At 41.8% G+C, this 18922-nt stretch overlaps 1 protein-coding gene across 1 annotated transcript in view; it reads right to left on the reverse strand.

Moving 5' to 3' along the window:
- Positions 1-4854: 4854 nt before the first annotated feature.
- Positions 4855-18922, reverse strand: part of itsn2b (intersectin 2b) — a 34449-nt gene continuing 20381 nt past the window's right edge. The window contains exons 19-40 of the mRNA XM_080030020.1: positions 18589-18710; positions 18116-18382; positions 17776-17972; positions 15703-15758; positions 15344-15510; positions 15220-15250; positions 14995-15116; positions 14765-14861; positions 14323-14517; positions 10636-10757; positions 10289-10395; positions 9928-10111; positions 9639-9737; positions 9283-9366; positions 9083-9166; positions 8903-8965; positions 8594-8743; positions 8325-8443; positions 8154-8236; positions 7959-8042; positions 7516-7689; positions 4855-6920 (exon numbers count right to left, since the gene is read on the reverse strand). Of these exons, the coding sequence (XP_079886146.1) occupies positions 6772-6920; positions 7516-7689; positions 7959-8042; positions 8154-8236; positions 8325-8443; positions 8594-8743; positions 8903-8965; positions 9083-9166; positions 9283-9366; positions 9639-9737; positions 9928-10111; positions 10289-10395; positions 10636-10757; positions 14323-14517; positions 14765-14861; positions 14995-15116; positions 15220-15250; positions 15344-15510; positions 15703-15758; positions 17776-17972; positions 18116-18382; positions 18589-18710 (2756 nt within the window). The 3' untranslated portion in view covers positions 4855-6771. The remainder of the gene's footprint in view (positions 6921-7515; positions 7690-7958; positions 8043-8153; positions 8237-8324; positions 8444-8593; positions 8744-8902; positions 8966-9082; positions 9167-9282; positions 9367-9638; positions 9738-9927; positions 10112-10288; positions 10396-10635; positions 10758-14322; positions 14518-14764; positions 14862-14994; positions 15117-15219; positions 15251-15343; positions 15511-15702; positions 15759-17775; positions 17973-18115; positions 18383-18588; positions 18711-18922) is intronic.

Raw genomic sequence — 18922 nt, forward strand, 5'->3', positions numbered from 1 at the left:
AGATATAAATCTTCGGTGTCCTCCCCCCTCTGTACGCACGCCATCCTCCCCTCTTCTCTTTCTCAAGTGAGTGGAAACAAATGATGAAGAAATATCAGCCATTCTTCCCTTCAGTCACTCTTCTTTCTTTCATGCAGGAGTATCAGGACTGGAGGGATGTCGCTCCAACTGTTTTACAGGGTGGAGTTTTCCGATATTCCATTCCAGTTTTTCCAGGCCGAAAGACACAGAGGTCAGGCCCTTGGGGCAGAGATGTGACATGGATGACCCAGACAGGTCGGCTGGATCTTTTTCTTCTGAGTCTCTCCAAACGTCTGCATCCCTTTTTTACTCTCACTGCTACTCACTGATTCACTCACTCACTCACTCACTCACTCCAGTGCTTTTACACACAAAATATTATTAAGCATATACAGTATGTGACAGTGAATGAGAAAAAAATAAGATTTTTGCCTGTGTGTGTGTGTGTGTGTGTGTGTGTGTGTGTGTGTGTGTGTGTGTGTGTGTGTGTGTGTGTGTGTGTGTGTTTTACCTGCTTGGGGTGCTGGTGTGGACTTGCCACGGTTGGATCCCTATTTTGACATTTGAGGCAGGGAACCAGCCCTTCTGACGCTTTTTACCAGGGCCTACAATCAAAAACCACACACACATTAACTCACATACGAGTGTGTGTGTGTGTGTGTGTGTGTGTGTGTGTGTGTGTGTGTGTGTGTGTGTGTGTGTGTGTGTTTGTGTGTGTGTGTGCGCGTGGTACCCTTAACCACATGGAAAGAAAACAAGTAGCTATTGTGCCACATAAGAATTTGGACAGACTTTTGAGAGGAAAAGTGAGAGGAAGGTTAGAGTCAATGAGAAATGGAGGAAAGATTTACTGCCAGATGTGTGTGTGTGTGTGTGTGTGTGTGTGTGTGTGTGTGTGTGTGTGTGTGTGTGTGTGTGTGTGTGTGTTAGGCAGGTTATTTTAGCGTTGATGTTACGCAATAGTAAAAGCATGAATATTGCCTCCGCTTCTTTCTGCTTGTGGGGCTGACAGAGTTATCGAGGTCAACAGCTCTCAACATGTAGGCCTATATGGCAAAAACTGAATACTAAAACATTGCTTTTTGGTAGAATATGTATGACTACTTTTTAGCTCTGTTAGCTTTGAGAAAAAAATCTTACTGGGTTCTGCTGTTTTTAAGTCAGGCTCTACTTGTAAAGGAGTTATTACATTACCAATAACTAGAAACCCACAACACTTTCCGACTTGTACAACCAACTACATTCTGATACATGTGCTTTATAAGCTTAGGAGTATTTCCTCAATGCTTGTTAAAGTATTTGCTATGCCCTTGACATAAAGAAAGGTAGAAAAATACACACCACCACAAACTGGTAACTCCTTCCTATTCTTATGTCTATGGAAGGGAAGGAGTTTTTTTAGGGGCCACAGTCACACTTGTGGCTGTTTGAAGCCTTACTTTAGCAGTGCCGTGCCATGAGATAAATGCTCATTCTCACATGACAATATGACAACATACTGATATACATTTTTACCATGTTCACCAACCTAGTTTAGAATGCTACCATTTGCTTAACCAAAGTATTGGACCAGGTTAACTGATGACCTGATGGTGACGCTAGAGGGAAAAGCTGAACGTTATTACGACTCATCCTGAAGGGGACATGGATCTCTGCAACACATAGCAATCCATCCAATAGGCCTAGTTGTTTAGTCATTTCCCCGATCATCACAAATGTCAACTCTATGTTGATGCAAGGGGAAAAGGAATCACTAGGAGTCATCTCCTGGGGGCCATGAAAGTCTGCAGACAATTTCATGATAATATTTCAGATAGTTGTTGAGATATTTCATTCTGGACTGAACTGGTCGACTGACCGACCGACCATTGTGTACTAAGAAGATTATAATATGGATGATTATATCTTATACATAAAAATAAATCTAAACTTTGTTCTACACAAAGAACACACAATGCATGTACCACTTACTATCCATTTCTGCACCTCCTGCTCAGTGTGATGAAATATTAAAACTGTGCAGTGCGAGTATTTTGTGAGGAATTGTTGTCAGTCATCTCTGAAATAGCAAGGGACAGGAATTGTGAGTGTTCGATGTTGGGCGGCGACGTTGTGCTTACATAACAAATACGGCCTTTGCTCCACTGGTTATACAGTTCATTATTCATGACTGAACGGTAAACGCTCGGTGTGGCCTTGTTTCAATTCAAGTCCATCAGTATAATAAAACAGGGTTAGCTTTATAATGGATGAAGGTATATAATATAATGGACTCCATCTATTTAGCTACAGATATGGAGAGTTTCAGCTCATTGTGCACCTGTCCGGCCCACAACTTTACTGTTTTTGTTCACCCACCACCACTCTCATAGTGTCGTTTTTTAGACAACTCTAAAAACCCACTGCACATCACAATGCACAGCACCTTAAGGCAACAGCAGACAGATACAGCTAGTGATGGTACTGGAGCATTTAGCAGCTAAGGAGCCAGATATTTACCTCAGGAGATGGTAGAGAGCTAAGTCAGGGCTGAAAACAGAATTCATTTTGGACTAATATTCATCTGGTGGTTAGAGAACAGAACTTCTATTGAATGAACATTTTTTTTTATCTCTAACTGTTGGATGGGTAATAAAAAGCATGTCTTTGTTAACAAGTTTGTCTCAGCAACCTAAAAAACGTAAGCACGTTCACAACTTGTTTCTGTTGCACACAATGGCAGGTTCACAGACAGGTCACAAATATATAATTCATTTAAAAATAAGGGTTTAGTCATTTCCTAAACCCACTGGGCACTATCATTTCTTGCTCTCAAACAAAAGTAGACAGTGCATTTGTTGGGGAATATTTTAGTCAGTGAGTCACTAGGGAGCAATGTTTTGACGACTGGGCACCCTCACACATGCAGACACGAAACACAGTCTGCTGGTTGACACTCTGTGGTGTTAGGAAAGAGCAAACATGTGCAGCTTTAAGGATGAACATTTCTCCCACTGCTGCTCAAATTATAATGTGGCGCCAATGAAACCATTGTATTTTACAAATCCTGAATATTTGTTAGGAGATGAAGATACCTGACTGACCCTGTGTCTGCGAGTTTACTCTGGAATGGACTCTCTTTTGCTCTCTGTCTGTCTGTTGCTACAGGCCACCTTTACTCAGTGTAGGTTTTTTGGCCGTAACACAGATTCCCTCATTATTTTTGAGTTCTCTTTGTGTGTGTTTGTGTGTTATATAAGACAGCTGTTCATGTGGTGATAATCAAATCATTCCCATGACTGAGTCAAGTGGAACTGAGGGCCTCTTAGACTCATCCTGAATGCACATGTCACTCTCTCTCTCTTTCCCCACTCTCTCTTTCTCTGTCTCCATCTGTGTTTTTCCCCTTCTGTCTGCGTTTTCCTCTTCTCCTGCTTCTTAACTACTCTCTTCTTCAGCTTTATCTGGAACTATTCCTGTCATCTGCCTCTATGCTTTCTGTAGGCTACATTTATTAATATAGGATGAGTATGGTTTACGGTCAACGGTTTTGTGTGTGTGTGTGTGTGACCGTGACTCAAATCATCAATGAGTTTTTATTTATATAAAATGCTACCGGGTGACAGCACATCAGAACATTTTTCACTCAGCAGATGACAGGGTTTGATAACAAATCAACAATATGCATTTGCTGTGGAGTGCAGATTTCGGACGCGACGTCTGTTTTACAGTCTTGACTCGTCAAAATAGTCTGAATCAGGTTGACATATCTGGCTGGACATGAGGATTTTTTCTAAACCTTGATTAAAATTTGAGCTAGCTTTAACACGTTCTTCTCAAGCATGTACATACTGTATAGGGGGCGCCCTTAGCTCAGTTGGTAGGGCGTCCCCCCCATGGGCCTCGGCCAGCAGCGGACCCGGGTTCGATTCCAGCCCGCGGTCATTCTCTGCATGTCACTCCCCTCTCTGCCCCATTTCAACTGTGTCTCTACACTATCAATAAAGGATTAAAAAAAAATGCCAAAAAAAAGTATGTACATATACATTCTCAAATATATAGTTTTCTTCTATTCGTCGGTTGCAAGTATTTGGTCCTGAGAACTTTGGCATGTTTAAAGCATTTTTCAGTAATATAATTTTAAAAAACTTTAAGGTTTTCTTAGGGTGGCAGCACTATTATATCCATGTCACATGCATCCAGCCTAAAATAAATGTGTTACCATCAGTGAGCACCATTTATATCACCACAGTCCCACTACATTAAACACAGCACTACCACTGTAGCACTCAAGAGTTCAGCTGACTCGGTCTACTCAGTTACTCAGCAGTGTGCATTGCTGTGAGCCCATTGCAGAGCCACTCAGGGTGGTTACATAATGAAGTGTGGAACCAGAGTCATTGGAAGGTGAAGAAGGACTTAATGAGGTCTATTGGTGCGCACGGTGTTGGTGTTCACTCACTCTGTGGCTGGACACCAACAGAAACCAGTGGAAAGTAAAAATCCTTTTAGACTAACATGCTTCCTTTGTTTCCAAAACATATGAAGTAGGCCTACCTTGAAATTGGTTGTGGCTGTATGATAGAGAAGAAAAACAGTGCAGTGAGTGAACACACAAGACACTATGTATGCTTGTTATGCAGTTGAATTAAGCCTTTGTTCTCCTTACACTGACCATTAGCTACAAAACATGCAACTTCGCCTCACTCTACGTTTAATCTTAATACTAATACTTGAAAGTACTTGAAACTACCAGCACACGTATGTCTTATGTTGCAACTGGTACTGATGGAGTGGTGTTGTAATTGTGTGCAAAGGTTTGTAGCTGTGTGTTTGGAGCCAATCATTTGACAGTTTGTTCACTTTTTAATGTCTTTAATTTGACTTAAGAAACCCTGATTCAGAAGAGTGCCACATGGAGGCCATAGTGAGTATAAACAGCAGGTTACAGACTCCAGGCTGATCAGACAGACAATCTGGGTTAGAGACGCCATTAACTCAGTTAGCACAGCAGCAGTCACTGCCGCGAAAAGAAAGAAAAAAAGGTTAAAAGAAACAAAAACTTTTAACCCCCTACACATAAAAGTAAGGTAGTTCACTCTATTTGCACATTTTTCCACAAATTTAAAAATAAACATCTAAGTTAATACAGGAATTTAAATGGAGTTTTGTTGCTTGAATAAAAAGAAATTAAGAATAGTATTAATGCAAGAGCACAAAACAGCAGGCCCAACAACATGACCAGTGAACTATAGTCTACTTACAGTAAAAGCAAACCGCAGAGAATCATCTCAGATGTTACGTAACATTTCCAAACAGTATCAACATGTGTCTGTTTTTTGAGTATTTGACATCACACAAAACAAACCCAGTGGATACCGACGGACTATCCAAGATGACACAGCAAGCAAAGCTGCTCCAAACCTTTGGTAAGTCACACACGCATAAATTAACAAATAAATACACACTCATCTGCTCAGAGTTTGAAAAGAAACTGGCTGCATAGGACAGAAGAGTAAAAACATGGAATACACCAAGATGGTCAGGACAGGACAACATTAATAAAAGAGACCGGGGAATCTCTCTGTCAAGGCGAAAACGCAGGCGAAAAAAACAGGTGTTTTATTATTGCTGACAAACTGCCAATCTGTGTTGCCTCAAATGATTGACATCCTCAAAGAATCATCAACACCGTTAGATAAAAGCTGATTAACCTACTGAGACCACCATCAATGTGTCATCCAAATGAGCTGTAACAATTGTAGAATCTGACAGATTTTAAAAAGACTAGAAAAGATGACCTGCATTAAGGCAAGAAGATATGAGCTAACTTCAAAAGTTGCAGCATCAGGAGCCCTCAGCTGTAGACATTTATATGCTACTGTATCCTAACTTTACATTAAGTATGTGTACACCTCTACACTCTGAACACGACATGAACTCACACACACACCATTGAAAAGAGCTACTGACCAAGTCCTCTTTACCAGACAGATTCTGTGTTGTCGTCCATTATGTCTACCTTTTTGTGATGCTTTCAATGTCGCTGCGAGAGGATGACGCCGGTTCAGACAGCCATGAAGCCACCTCAAGTACACAGATCTTGTTAGTTAGAAGAAAACACTTGCTGCCTCAACTTCCACTTATTAAATGGCCTTGGTCGACCAGACTTTGCAAAGTGCGTCTCCATTGCTTAATAGAGCTGTTGGAGTCTAGACTGCAGAGAAGCTGAGAACCTTTATGTTTAGTTTTATTGCTTTACTAGTAGTATTATGATGGTTTGCTTCTAAACAGTCATTGTCCAGTTTCCTTCCTCTGAAGGTTAGACATTATTATTATTATTAGTGTAGCAGAGGATTCAGCATCAGACATCCTGTCCTTTAGAGCTACTACAGTAAATATTTCCCAGGTGCAAACAGCTGCATAAGGCATGCTAAACTTTCTCTCTGAAACCATAACCCAGAAAAAAAGGTGGGGGATGATGTCACCGAGAACCTAATCCCTACCAGAAGTCTCTGGTGATTCTGGTATTAATTCAATTATATAAATTCTAAATGCTTGATGTGTCAAACACAGTTCAGAGGTGTGAGGTTCATTAATAATGCGTATCTTAGTCCATATATCAGGCTTGTGAGGGGGAACCGTTCGGAGTTGGTTTAGGTGACGAAAAGCAGCTTTTTTCTTATTTGGTTACTGTGCAGGAGGAGAGATATCCTTGTTTGGTTGCCTCTGGGAAAGGACATCATTATCACGTCAGTTCATCCTATATGGCTATTTCCCTGCAAAGAGCTGCAGGTCTAGGCGGACCCACACTTCCCCTGTAGGAACCTCGTGTAGCAGGAGCCGACGTGTCACTGATCCCTTGTTCTCCAACTCTTTCTTTATGGTTGCCACGGGAACCTCTGTCCTACCCAGGAAGTCTGATTGAAGAAAAGGAATGGAAAGGACAATCTTTATAAGTGGGGGTTTAAAAAGAGCTCATAATAACAATAATGTGATAATTGAACAGATTATTTCAAAACAAGTTTACTGGTTCCTAGGATCTTTCTGTAGGTTTTATGTAAAAGAAGAGAGGATAAACATAACCATAGTTAAACTGAACAAACATTTATATTTTTAAAGATTGTAATTTATTAGAAGCATTGTTTTTACATTTCCTTATATACATTGGTTTAAAGTGTCAATGCAGCAAGTTTAGGTTGCACTTTATATAATTGTAATAGGCTAAATTTGATGTTGTTATTTGATGTTTTTAAAGTTGAAATAATGATATTATGGGAAAAATAATAAGGCAGAGCAAATGCATTTCAGAGAGAATACAGATGAACTGATCCCATCCTTTAGAGGTAGTCGGATGTGTGTGTGTGTGTGTGTGTGTGTTTGTGTGGAGCTCCTGTGACACAAAGGTGAGAATTAGGGACCTTTTTATGGTGTCACAATAAAAAACACATTACAGCATGAAGATTTTCATCACGTTAAGGTTTGTTTTTTTCCACAATTTAGCAGGTAACTGACCGTCAGGTGAAAACTGGTCCCTTTCAAAGATGGTGATGCAGAGGACGTCCTGGTAAAGGTCTTTGATGTGAAACTGACAGTTGAAGTTCCATTTGGGGTTCAGAGTGTCGTTGAGCGTCCTGGAAGTGAAGATCTGAGCTCCCATTGTCACCTCGCAGTAAGGGTTACTTTTACCTGGAGGGGAAGACAGGTGAGCAGAGGGACGGAAGTTCATTTAAGAGAAGGCCAGATTTTATGAAAAATTTTAAAAATGGGAAAGACCAGAAGAGATGGATAGAATCAACAAAAAAGAAGGAAATTGTTAATGGTCAAAAGTATAAATGTCTGGAGATTAGTTATCCATTCAGTGGTAGAGCTAGCATAACATATTTGGCATTTTGCCTGGTTAAATAAAGGAGTTTGATTGATTGATTGATTGATTGATTGAGTGTGTCCATGCTCACCATTGGGTTTGCCCGCCTTGAGTTCAGTGGCTTCCAAGATGGTGACAAGGAGTCGGCCGATACCACTAGCCTTCACAGATCGTGCTGCAAACACACACACACACACACAGAAACAAATAAACACATATGTGTTAATCAAGAGATCTTCACATTGGTCACAATCAGTCTGGCTGTGTGAGCGCAGACTAGACAAACCTTGATAGGCCTTTTCCCTTTTTTTCTTTTCCGTCTCGATAAACTCTTCAGACGCAGCCTTGATCTTCTGAACCCACGCTGTCCTGAAAAACAGAAACGCACATAGTGAGGGGGGCTGCTGAACGAAGCACATCTGTCTGTGTGTACATGTGTGTCTATGTGTTCATCTACCGTTCATTGATGTTGTCGGTCCTGAGTATATAGACTCTATCGATGTGTGAGATGTGGAAGACAGGCTCGTCGCTTGAAGGATCCGGAAGCTTCACCAGAACTTCATTCAGCAGCACAGGCTACAGAGAACAAAAGATTACACGCCGTCCAACACTGATAAGTCACTACTGACATTTTCAAGAACATTTAATTAGGAAAAAGTGTCATGCTGCCTTATCAAAAATAAGACATTTTAAATGAAAACAAGTGATTGTGTGTGTGTCTCTTACTGGCTTATACATCTTGAGCTGCACATTGTTCTTGTTGCTGAACAGTTTATCGATCCCAGACGAGGTGAATTGTTTGACCGCATGAGTCAAAAGCAGGAAGTCACTGAAGAGGAAAGCCCACAGTTCCTTGTTGCTCTTTACCTTGTACATCTAAAAAGGGAACAAGTGATTCTATTATTTAAAAAATTAATCTACGACATTTAGGCAGGCTGTACGGGGGACATGTTCATTTTCCTAGAATAAGATCTACCAGAGGGATTCATTCACTCCAGTTTTCCACAGTTTGGGAAACAGAGCAGTTATACTTACTTTACCGCTGTGGAGCAGTTTCCTTGGACCCAGACAGTTGGTAAGAGAGTTAAACACCATGTTCTGTTAGGAGAGGGAACATAAGCATGTTTGAAATGTAGGTTCTCAAACTAAAACTAACTGAGTTTATTGAATTTTTAAAGAATGTACTAGATTGCAAGAAACTAGTGAGCCTAATACCTCTGCAGCGCCATCACACTGTACGCGGTTCTGAATCCATTCCAGTCTGTCAGAGTTCTCCTTTTCTCTCACTCCCTCGTTCACCTGATTAACACAACCATTCAGTGCAGAAATAATCATTTAATTCCAAGGATGAGACATTTTTCCACACAAAATTCTTGAGTGTGGTTATAAATGCGAGAATCAGTGCAGAAACAAACCTGCTGACAGAGTTCCTCTGCCCTCTCCAGAGCCTCTTTCAGGGGAACCCGGTCAGAGTGGCCCTCTGCTGTGCTCTCCAGGATCTACACACACACACACACACACACACACACACACACACACACACACACACACACACACACACACACACACACACACACACACACACACACACACACACACACACACACACACACACACACACACACACACACACACACACACACACACACACACACACACAAGTTAATAACACACACGAATGAGGGAAAAAAATTGCACAGCAAGGCCAGTATTTGAACCACATAATTAAAAGTTCAAAAAACATATGCGCTCATTAACATGATGGACCTACGTTTTTGATGTGCAGCGGGTAGCGTGTTATCCTCTGCATGGGCTTCAGCAGGAAGCTGGACAGCGGCATCCCTTTACACCTGTAGTCTGTGGCAATTTTCTAATGGGGATAAAAAGACAATAAACACATTAAAAAAGTTCAAACTTGATTCCACTTTCATAAAAAGGGGACTGCATGGTATCTTTAAAATAGAAATAAAAAAACAGCATGAAAATTTAAACACACCCACTGCCTTTCTATCTACACCACTTCTCTACTTAAGTTTTTTTTTTTTACTCTCCTAGCCTACCTTGAGGAAGTTCTTGAAGTCTGGTTCGTTGTCAATGCGAGTCTGTAGCAGTGTGGCTCCGTTGATCTGGCAGGAGCAGAAGCGGATGTATGGCTGCATGTGGGACAGCTCAGCCGCCAGGATGTCTCCAACCATCTGCACCGGCATGTTCTCCCCACCCATCTTCTTTCGGACACGTAGCGCCCTTTCACACAAAGAAATTCAAATATATATCAACCCAATTAGCTCTGTATTTTTGTACAAACGGAATCCACATAGACAATACATAAAAAAAACAGCTGCTCTTGTTTGTACACTCTACGGATCTCTCCATCAGAATGAGCCTCATTCACGCATGGCATGATGCTCATGTGATACTTACTTCACTAATTTAGTGTTGCAGGCCAGCAGTTCTTTCCAGTTGACAAAGACCATGGCCATCTCTGCATCCTTTACACGGCCAGACTCTAACATAGGCTTATGGAAAACCTACACACACACACACACACACACACACACACACACACACACACACACACACACACACACACACACACACACACACACACACACACACACACACACACACACACACACACACACACACACACACACACACACACACACACACACACACACACACACACACACACACACACACACTTGGTTGAGTCACTGTATGCTGCACATATTTACATATAGTTGTTCCATCATGACATGTGGATTTACCTCCAGGACTATCTGCAGGTCTTCCACGTATCTCTCCTCAGTCTGTAACAGCTCATGGATGTATCCCTGTCTCTTCTTCTCCTGGGGGCTCAGTGTGTCCAGGCTGTTCAGGTCTGCACACCCTGCAGAAGAGACAAGAGGACGGTATTGAATCACTTGTACTTTTCAAAGTGCTGCATTTACTGCCTCCTACTGGATGTATGGAGGAAAAACAAACATGGTGCTCAGCTGTTGACCCTTTCCTCAAGTCTATGCACACATTAGCTACACTTTCAGAGAGGAGCAGCAAGGCCACAAAGGGGAGAAGGAGGAGGAGAAAGGGGAAAGGGACAAATTAAAAGACAAAATCGGAATATACACACAGTCACACAAACTTACCTGATACAGGGTGCCCATAAGCCTGTTGTAAGGGTGCCATACAAGCTGACTGCTGCTCCCTCACTGAGCCTCGTCTTTCCTTTCCCTCATCGTCAGTCTCATCCCAAAGCTTTAGAAAGGTGAATTGGCTGTGTAAAGTCATGGCTATGTACTTCAGTTAGCTCTCCTCTGTTGCTCAAAGAGCGACGCTACTCCGTCTCTCCTGTCTTGTTTGCCCTCTCCCTCTGTGTCGTTATCTTCTCGTGGCTGGTATCAGACTAAAGCTTCTCCAAGACCAAATCTGTTTGTACCATAACAGGAAGGGAGGATTCTTTCACTCTCTCTTTCTTTCCCTTTTCTTTGTTATTTTCTCTCTCTTTCATCCTTTGAAGCATGTTCAGAGAGGAATTGATATTTTATTTTATTAGATTTCAATGATTTCAGCCTGAAATAAACTTTGAATATAAACTCAAGATCAGAGTGGTATATATGTAGTACCATTAACTAAAAATGTTAGTTAGTGCCATCAACTAAAAATGTTGAAAAGGTTGTTCATATGCTCTATATCTTAATCTTAATCATGTGTATTATGTTGACAACACAAACGCACACACACCCTGCTGAGGTGAAGAATGATATTTCTTTAAACAACAATAAACACTTCTCTCATCTCAAACCAATCTTTATTTTTTTTTGTTTTACTTCAGAATCAAAAAATATATTAGACACCTCTACAAAAATAGTTACAGCATCTTGTACCACAAAGGCTGGCTGTGTGTGTGTATATATATATATATATATATATATATATATATATATATATATATATATATATATATATATATATATACACACATGTATATATATATTTTCAATCAGCCAGCCTTTATTAAATTAATCAAATTAAATAAGTTTAGAAAAAGGCCAGCATTTTTAGCAGCAAATCCCATTCATGGTTACAGTGAATTTGATGGTGGTGCACTAAAGGCATCTGAACTATTGCCTCTGTCACTTCACTCCTGGGTGTACAGTACCTCAGTATTCATCAGGCTGGGCACAGGAATCACACTACCTCAGGTTGAGCTTGCATAGATCACTTTCACTGTGTACCACTATGACATGCATTTAACACTTCTACACTAACAAACATTCAGAGCAGCAGCCAAACAGAATTCAGTTAATATAAGAAGCAGCAGCAGTTTGTAAAATCTGCCCTGCAGGCAAAAAGTTTATGTCTGTCAATTTGCTTTGAAGCACTTAGCCATATGGTGAAAAGTCGCTTCTTCTCAATTTAAGACTACCTACGTATGTTCCTTATGTTAGTGATAAAAGCTGACCCAATTATGTCTTTAATAGAGGGCAAACTGCTCTACAATCTGGGTCCAAATTAAGTTAAACAGATGGTTTATCAAAAAGCATTAACTGAAGTCCGAATGCCATCTGCAAAACGGTTCTAGTAAATAAAGATTGAATACAGTGAAAGCAAAAGATGAGGGGAGATCTATACTGCAGCATCTTCAAACGTTGTTTCTAACTCATTTCTGTCGAACATACAGTATACACTCACCGGCCACTTTATTAGGTACAGCAGTTCAATTTCTTTTTAACACATAACTTATAAGCCAATCACATGGCAGCAACTCAATGCATTTAGGCATGTACTGTAGACAGGACAACTTGTTGAAGTTAAAACCAAGCAACAGAATGGGGAAGAAAGGGGGTTTAAGTGACTTTAAACATGGCAATGTTGATGGTGCCAGAAGGGCTGGTCTGAGTATTTCAGAAACTGCTGATCTACTGGGATCACAACCATCTCTAGGGTTTAAAGAGAATGGTCAGAAAAAGGAAAAATATCTAGTGAGCAGCATTTGTGTGGACGACAATGCCTTGTTGATGTAAGAGGTCAAAGGAGGATGGGCATACTGGTTCGAGATGATAGAAAGGCAACAGTAACTCAAATACCCACTCGTTACAACCAGGGTATGCAGATTACCATCTGTGAACGCAAAACACGACCAACCTTGAAGCAGATGGGCTACAGCAGCAGAAGACCCCACCGGGTGCCACTCGTGTCAGTTAAGAACAGGAAACTGAGGCTACAATTCGCACAGGCTCACCAAAATTGGACAATAGAAGATTGGAAAAATCTTGCCTGGTCTGATGAGTCTCGATTTCAGTTGCGAAGTTCAGATGGTAGGGTCACAATTTGGCGTAAACAACATGAAAGCATGGATACATCCTGCCATGCACCATCAACCATGCCATGTTCAAAGTCACCTAAACCCCCTTTCTTCCCCATTCTGATGCTCGGTTTCACGTTGTCTTGACCATGTCAACATGCTTAAATGCATTGATTTTCTGCCATGTTATTGGCTGATTAGATATTTGTTTTTACAAGCAATTGAACAGGTGTACCTAATAAAGTGGCCGGTGAGTGTATATTACTTCAAATGCTTCCTGAACACATTTGTATAAAAAGAACACTAAGAAAGTGTCGGTTAAACTTGCAAATCATGTGTGATCATAGACACAACTTTGATGAGCGACAAATAGTGGGCTCTGTGTGAGCTGAGCTCTCAAATGAGGAAAGGAAAAAAAAGGAAAATGAAAAAAGGCAAAAGGGAGGAAAGGGGAGGAAGAGGGAGCCACAGAGAGACCCACTATCCCTCTGCTGTAAATGCATTTTCCTATCAATCAGATGACTTAGCATCATCAGTTCAAAAATCAAAACAGAGACAGAAAATCACAAAAAGGCACAAAGGCTTGAACAATTCACAGAATCAGCATTGAGAGAAAGTTGTTTTAAAGGGTCCTGATTCACATACACACAAGAGCAGTACAATTTGCTCAGATGGAAGAAGTTAGTAGATAGGGACAGCAGAAACTCAGCGCCTTCAGAGAAGTGTGTAATAGTGGGTCTCTCTGAAGTCAGGAGGAGAGCAAGAGGAGGAGGAGGAGAGGAAGAGGACATTCTACCAACCTAGAAGGAAAAAAAACAGAAGACAAAGGGATGGAGAGAGAAAGAGAAGGAGAAATACAATTTTGGAAGGGAGGAAGGAAGGAAGGAAGGAAGGAAGAGAGGAAGAGAGGGAGAGAGGGAAAAAGGTACAATAGTCAGGCAGAAGAAAGAATACACGGATGAAAAGATGGGCGGATGAAAAAACATCAAAGATGGTAGATGGGGGTGATGATCCTAGATCAAGATTAGTATTGGTTTGTCACAGTGGCTTTGAGCCATCTGGAAGAGTAGCGCCTTTGGGTTTTAATTGAATATGCAGATTTTCCATGGATGAATAGTCATAAAATGATGCTTTAGTGCCTTGTACTCACATTGCTGGCTGGGGTCGCATTCCGCCGTGGTCACCTTGACATAGTTGGTGGGGAAGAGGCCTGTGGTCCCGTTGATCTCTCCTTTCCACCAATCAGGATTGTTCTTGTCGAAAACGTTGATCAGCTGGCCTTTGGAGAAGCTCATCTCATCCCCGTTGGCGGCCGTGTAGTCGTATATGGCGATCACCTGACACACTGAGAGAGAGGAAAACAAAGGGTGTACAGTATGTGTGAGTTACTTTTATCTTCACATTCATTTTGTACTGTACCAATATTTTGTAAATAGTAAATACATATGTCAACTTTGAATTATGTGTGCTTGTGCGTGTGTCTATATGTGTGTGTGTGTGTGTGTGTGTGTGTGTGTGTGTGTGTGTGTGTGTGTGTGTGTGTGTGTGTGTGTGTGTGTGTGTGTGTGTGTGTGTGTGTGTGTGTGTTTTACCTGTTTGGGGTGCTGGTGTGGACTTGCCGCTGTTGGATCCCAATATTTTCACATTTGAGGCAGGGAACCAGCCCTTCTGACGCTTTTTACCACGTGCCTATAATCAGAAAACGCACACACTTTTACTCACATACAAGTGTCTTCTTGGGAGGTTTTTCATCAGAAAGTCGAGAGGGTGCTGGCCGACACTGAACAACAAAAACACACAATTGCAGCGGTTGAACACTGACCTGCAGTTCTCCGAGCCACCAGCCAGAGGCGTGCCTGCTGAGGATGAGAATGAGCTGGCCACTTTCCAGATTGAGCTTTTCGGGGCCGGTAGAGGACTGGGCCCGCATCACCTGGGCAATCTCTGTTCAAAGGAAAATACACAAATTCCGGCAAAATGCAAGAACAAATGCAATGATATTCTCATTTGAGACTGAGAAAGAAAAAAGACAAAGTGGTAACCTTACCGGGCTTCTTCTTTGCAGATATGCTTGATGTCTGAAAGAAATCCAATGAAATCATCATTACATAGCTCTAAAAGAACCACAAAAGCATATACAGTGTATGTCAGTGCGTGTTGAGTGTTCTTACATCTGTCTCTTTAGGCTTGACGTAGTTGCTGGGGAAGAGGCCAGTAGAGTCGCCCAAAGAGCCGTGCCACCACTCTCCCTCTTTCTTGCTCACCAAAATCACATCTCCCTCTCCAAACGTCAGATCCCCTGGCTCCGGAGACTCGTAGGTGTACAATGCCACGTATTCTGGAGAGGAAATATATATATAAGAACATAAATATAAATAAATAATATAAGAACATAAATAAACATCAATGAAGCAGAGGGCCCAGCCTGTACAAAGCCTGTTGCTAAAGTTAGGATGAATAACTAGATAGATAGAAACATGTTAAAATATTCATATTTGGTTCCACAACCAAAGAGGAATTTGTACTGCACCTTCCAGCTGCAAGCTGTCACCAGACTCTGAAGCATCGGGAGGAGAGCTCTTCACGCTGCAAACACAGAAAGGACCATTACAACCATATGTTACATTGATGTTTATCCTTCCATTCATCTTTCAAGGCATCTATGGTTCACAGTGCCAAGCAGCAAACTACATTAAAAGGTGCTGTAAGCGGAATGGTTCTTTTAGCTAACTTCCTGTCAGTTACTGCAGTTAGCGGTCCCCTCGCTCGTCCCTACGTCACCACATTAATGCACTGCGGTCTTCAAGCAGCAAGTTATCTAGCCTCATCTCAGATCCATAAGTGTGATAAAACCTGATAAAAACCATCAAAACAGACATTGGGAAGGATTTTTACCTGCTCCGCCATTGTAGGCGCATACACATTCACCCATCTGTTGCTCTGGCGTGCACCGGCAGTGAGACCATGGAGTGTATATACTATATATGAGTGAGACGAGAGTCGGTTTGTAGCGTTCTCTCTTCTGATTGGATAAAAATGTCGGGATACTCCAATAAGTTTATTTGCCGATTACATGCAAAGCAGCTGACTGAGAGATCGGCTTTATGAAACGTGCACATTATGTAAGTGATCACTGTATGAATAAAGAGCGATTTTACACTTATATTAACATAAATAAACCGCTTACTTCACCTTTAAAGAGGACCTATTATACTACTTTTCTGGTCTTAATTTCTTGTTTTACACTGCTATAGAGCAACCTGACACGAATCACATCACAAAAAACTATGTAGATTTTCGGGAAGCTCTTTCTCTTATTTTGGCGATCCAGCACGTCCTGTCAACACTTGAGTGTGTGTGCTTCGGCAATCTCCGCTCCCTCCGCCTGTGCATCGGCCATCTCCGCTACCCTCCCCCCCCCTCCTGCAAACCCCACTCCGTTGTGATTGGTTACCTTCCTTCCGGAACACTTTCAGTGGCGGGAAGCGCGAGCATGGACCTATAAGGGCGCGAGGCAGACGCGAGGCAGACGCGAACAGGGAAGTGACAGCATTACCATACATGGAAACATCCGCGTGGTGACTTCACAAAGTTACATGCGACGTCACAAAGTTACAAAGGGTAGACCGCTTTGAAGACGCGACTTCTCGACTGGCTAGAATAGTGTTTAGTGCTCTGCACAGACACCCCAGACGGTCAGCAGGGAATACGTCGAAATGCATGTAAGTCATTATTTGATAATTTAGTATGGTTAAGCATGACTATGAATCATCATAACAACGTTTATAGGTCATAAAAGTCAAAAAGCATCATAGGTCCTCTTTAAGCAAAGTGGGACCAAAACTTGTTTCCTTAGCCATGTCTTCCACCTCCCTATTGGGGAGGAAAGGCATTCTTAAGGCAGATGGGGGTATCAATTCAAGCTGCATAGCCTTGGTCTGCCTGAGGGGCTATAAGTTAAAAGTGATAGTTTTTGCAGCATAAATACCTCACATGTTGGAATAGTCACCACACATTTAGACTCAGGAACACTCACTGACACATGGAGGTTATCATGTGGCTTTTGCATGTTTACACAGATTTACTCAGAGATAGAAAAGCATGGAAACGGCTACAGAATATGTAGGTATGCGCTTCAGGGTTCTGAGTTCATGAACTTCATGTGTTCATGTTTACACATGAAATATGACAGTCACAGTTCATGATGTTGCCACAGAGTCCATGAGTTCGTTAGACGTGGGCTTACAATTTGAGGCCTCTCCTTTTAATTTACATTTGAGACAATTGGCACCATCAAAAGTAAGCAGAACTAGCTATTAGTAATTCCTGTTTGCAATGTACCCATGGATGTACAGACAACTGAAGAAAACCTACAAACAGTGATGATTCTCAGTCAAGATCGGAAATATAAGGAGCTTTTTTCCCCAGTGATTTCTAAACTGCTTTATTCAAGTTAACTCGCGATGGACAGCAGATATAATAAAATAATATAATTAGTCAGACGGAATTTCAAATTTTAAGGTGGATTTTCTTTTTAAACAAAAAGACACAGCCACTTTTCTCCTACCTTTTTGATTCTGCGTTTTTGTAATATGTGACTTACTCTGAACTCTCTTCTTCTCCCAGCAGGGTCACATATGTCTTGGGGAACCAGCCCTGTTCACCATTCAGCTCTCCCAGCCACCAGTTCTCCTGCTTCTCCATCACTTGAATGACATCGTCCTTATTGAAGTTCAGATGGCTGTCTGTCTTTGCTGTCCAGGAGCACAGCGCCTGGGCCAAAAGGTTCCCCACCACCCGCTGACAAAAGCCCACGGAGAAAGACGGCACAGTGAGTATATATGTTTTGCCAGAAGTCCAGAGAATGACCATGCTGTGCTATTCAAAGGGTATAAGATAGTACAATGTTAAATGAGGTGTTAGATTCTGTAAACAGATCTCACCTGTCCTTGTGTCTCAGAGGGTGCAGGGTTGGGAGAGTGTGTTGGCGTGAAGGCAGACTTTGTCCCTGCTGCCTTGGCAGCTTCGAGGGCATTGGAAAGTTGGGATTGAAGTGGCACTTTAACAGCAGCAGAAGCATCGACAGCAGCGCTGTTATTAGCTGTGTCTGATGAGGCAACTCTCTCAACGTAACTCTGTGGGAACCAGCCCATCTTTCCCTGGCTGCTGCCACACAGCCAACCTTCCTCCCGCTCCGTTGTCTCATCAACCTGACAGGAGGAGACCAAGGGTACACAAGTCAAAGTGTGTGAAAGAGAAGACTGAAGAGACTTATTATTTATTTATTTTTTACTTTGGTCAGGTACATTCCGAAAGAGATTTTATTTATTTTTTCATACATGAATTGGTGTTCTATCTTTTCCATTGCAGCTGCACCATTTGTCAGGACCTCATAAGACATGTTTTTCAATCTTACCTCGACGATATCGTCTGCATTCAGGCTGAGCTCCTCGTTGTTTCGAGCAGTGAATGGATAGAGCACTTTGAAGGATGTGAGGGCTGCCGACTTCCTGTGTTGTGTGGCCCGTGGCTGTCCACCTAAAGCAACACATCGGGGATCAGAATGTGATTTAAAACACAATGAAGTAAGAATACGTATGTGTGTTGATCTTACGACAAACCTACATTTGTTTATTTTGTTTTTCAATCAGGGTCCGTGTTCTGACAGCTTTTCCGTTCCTTAGTGGAATGCAGCCCCTGATTGGTTCATGTAGTCATTGACGTCAACATGGATTGACAAATGTGAAGCT

Source organism: Ammodytes marinus, assembly GCF_949987685.1.
Source record: "Ammodytes marinus genome assembly, chromosome: 1".
Classification (NCBI taxonomy): domain Eukaryota; kingdom Metazoa; phylum Chordata; class Actinopteri; order Uranoscopiformes; family Ammodytidae; genus Ammodytes; species Ammodytes marinus.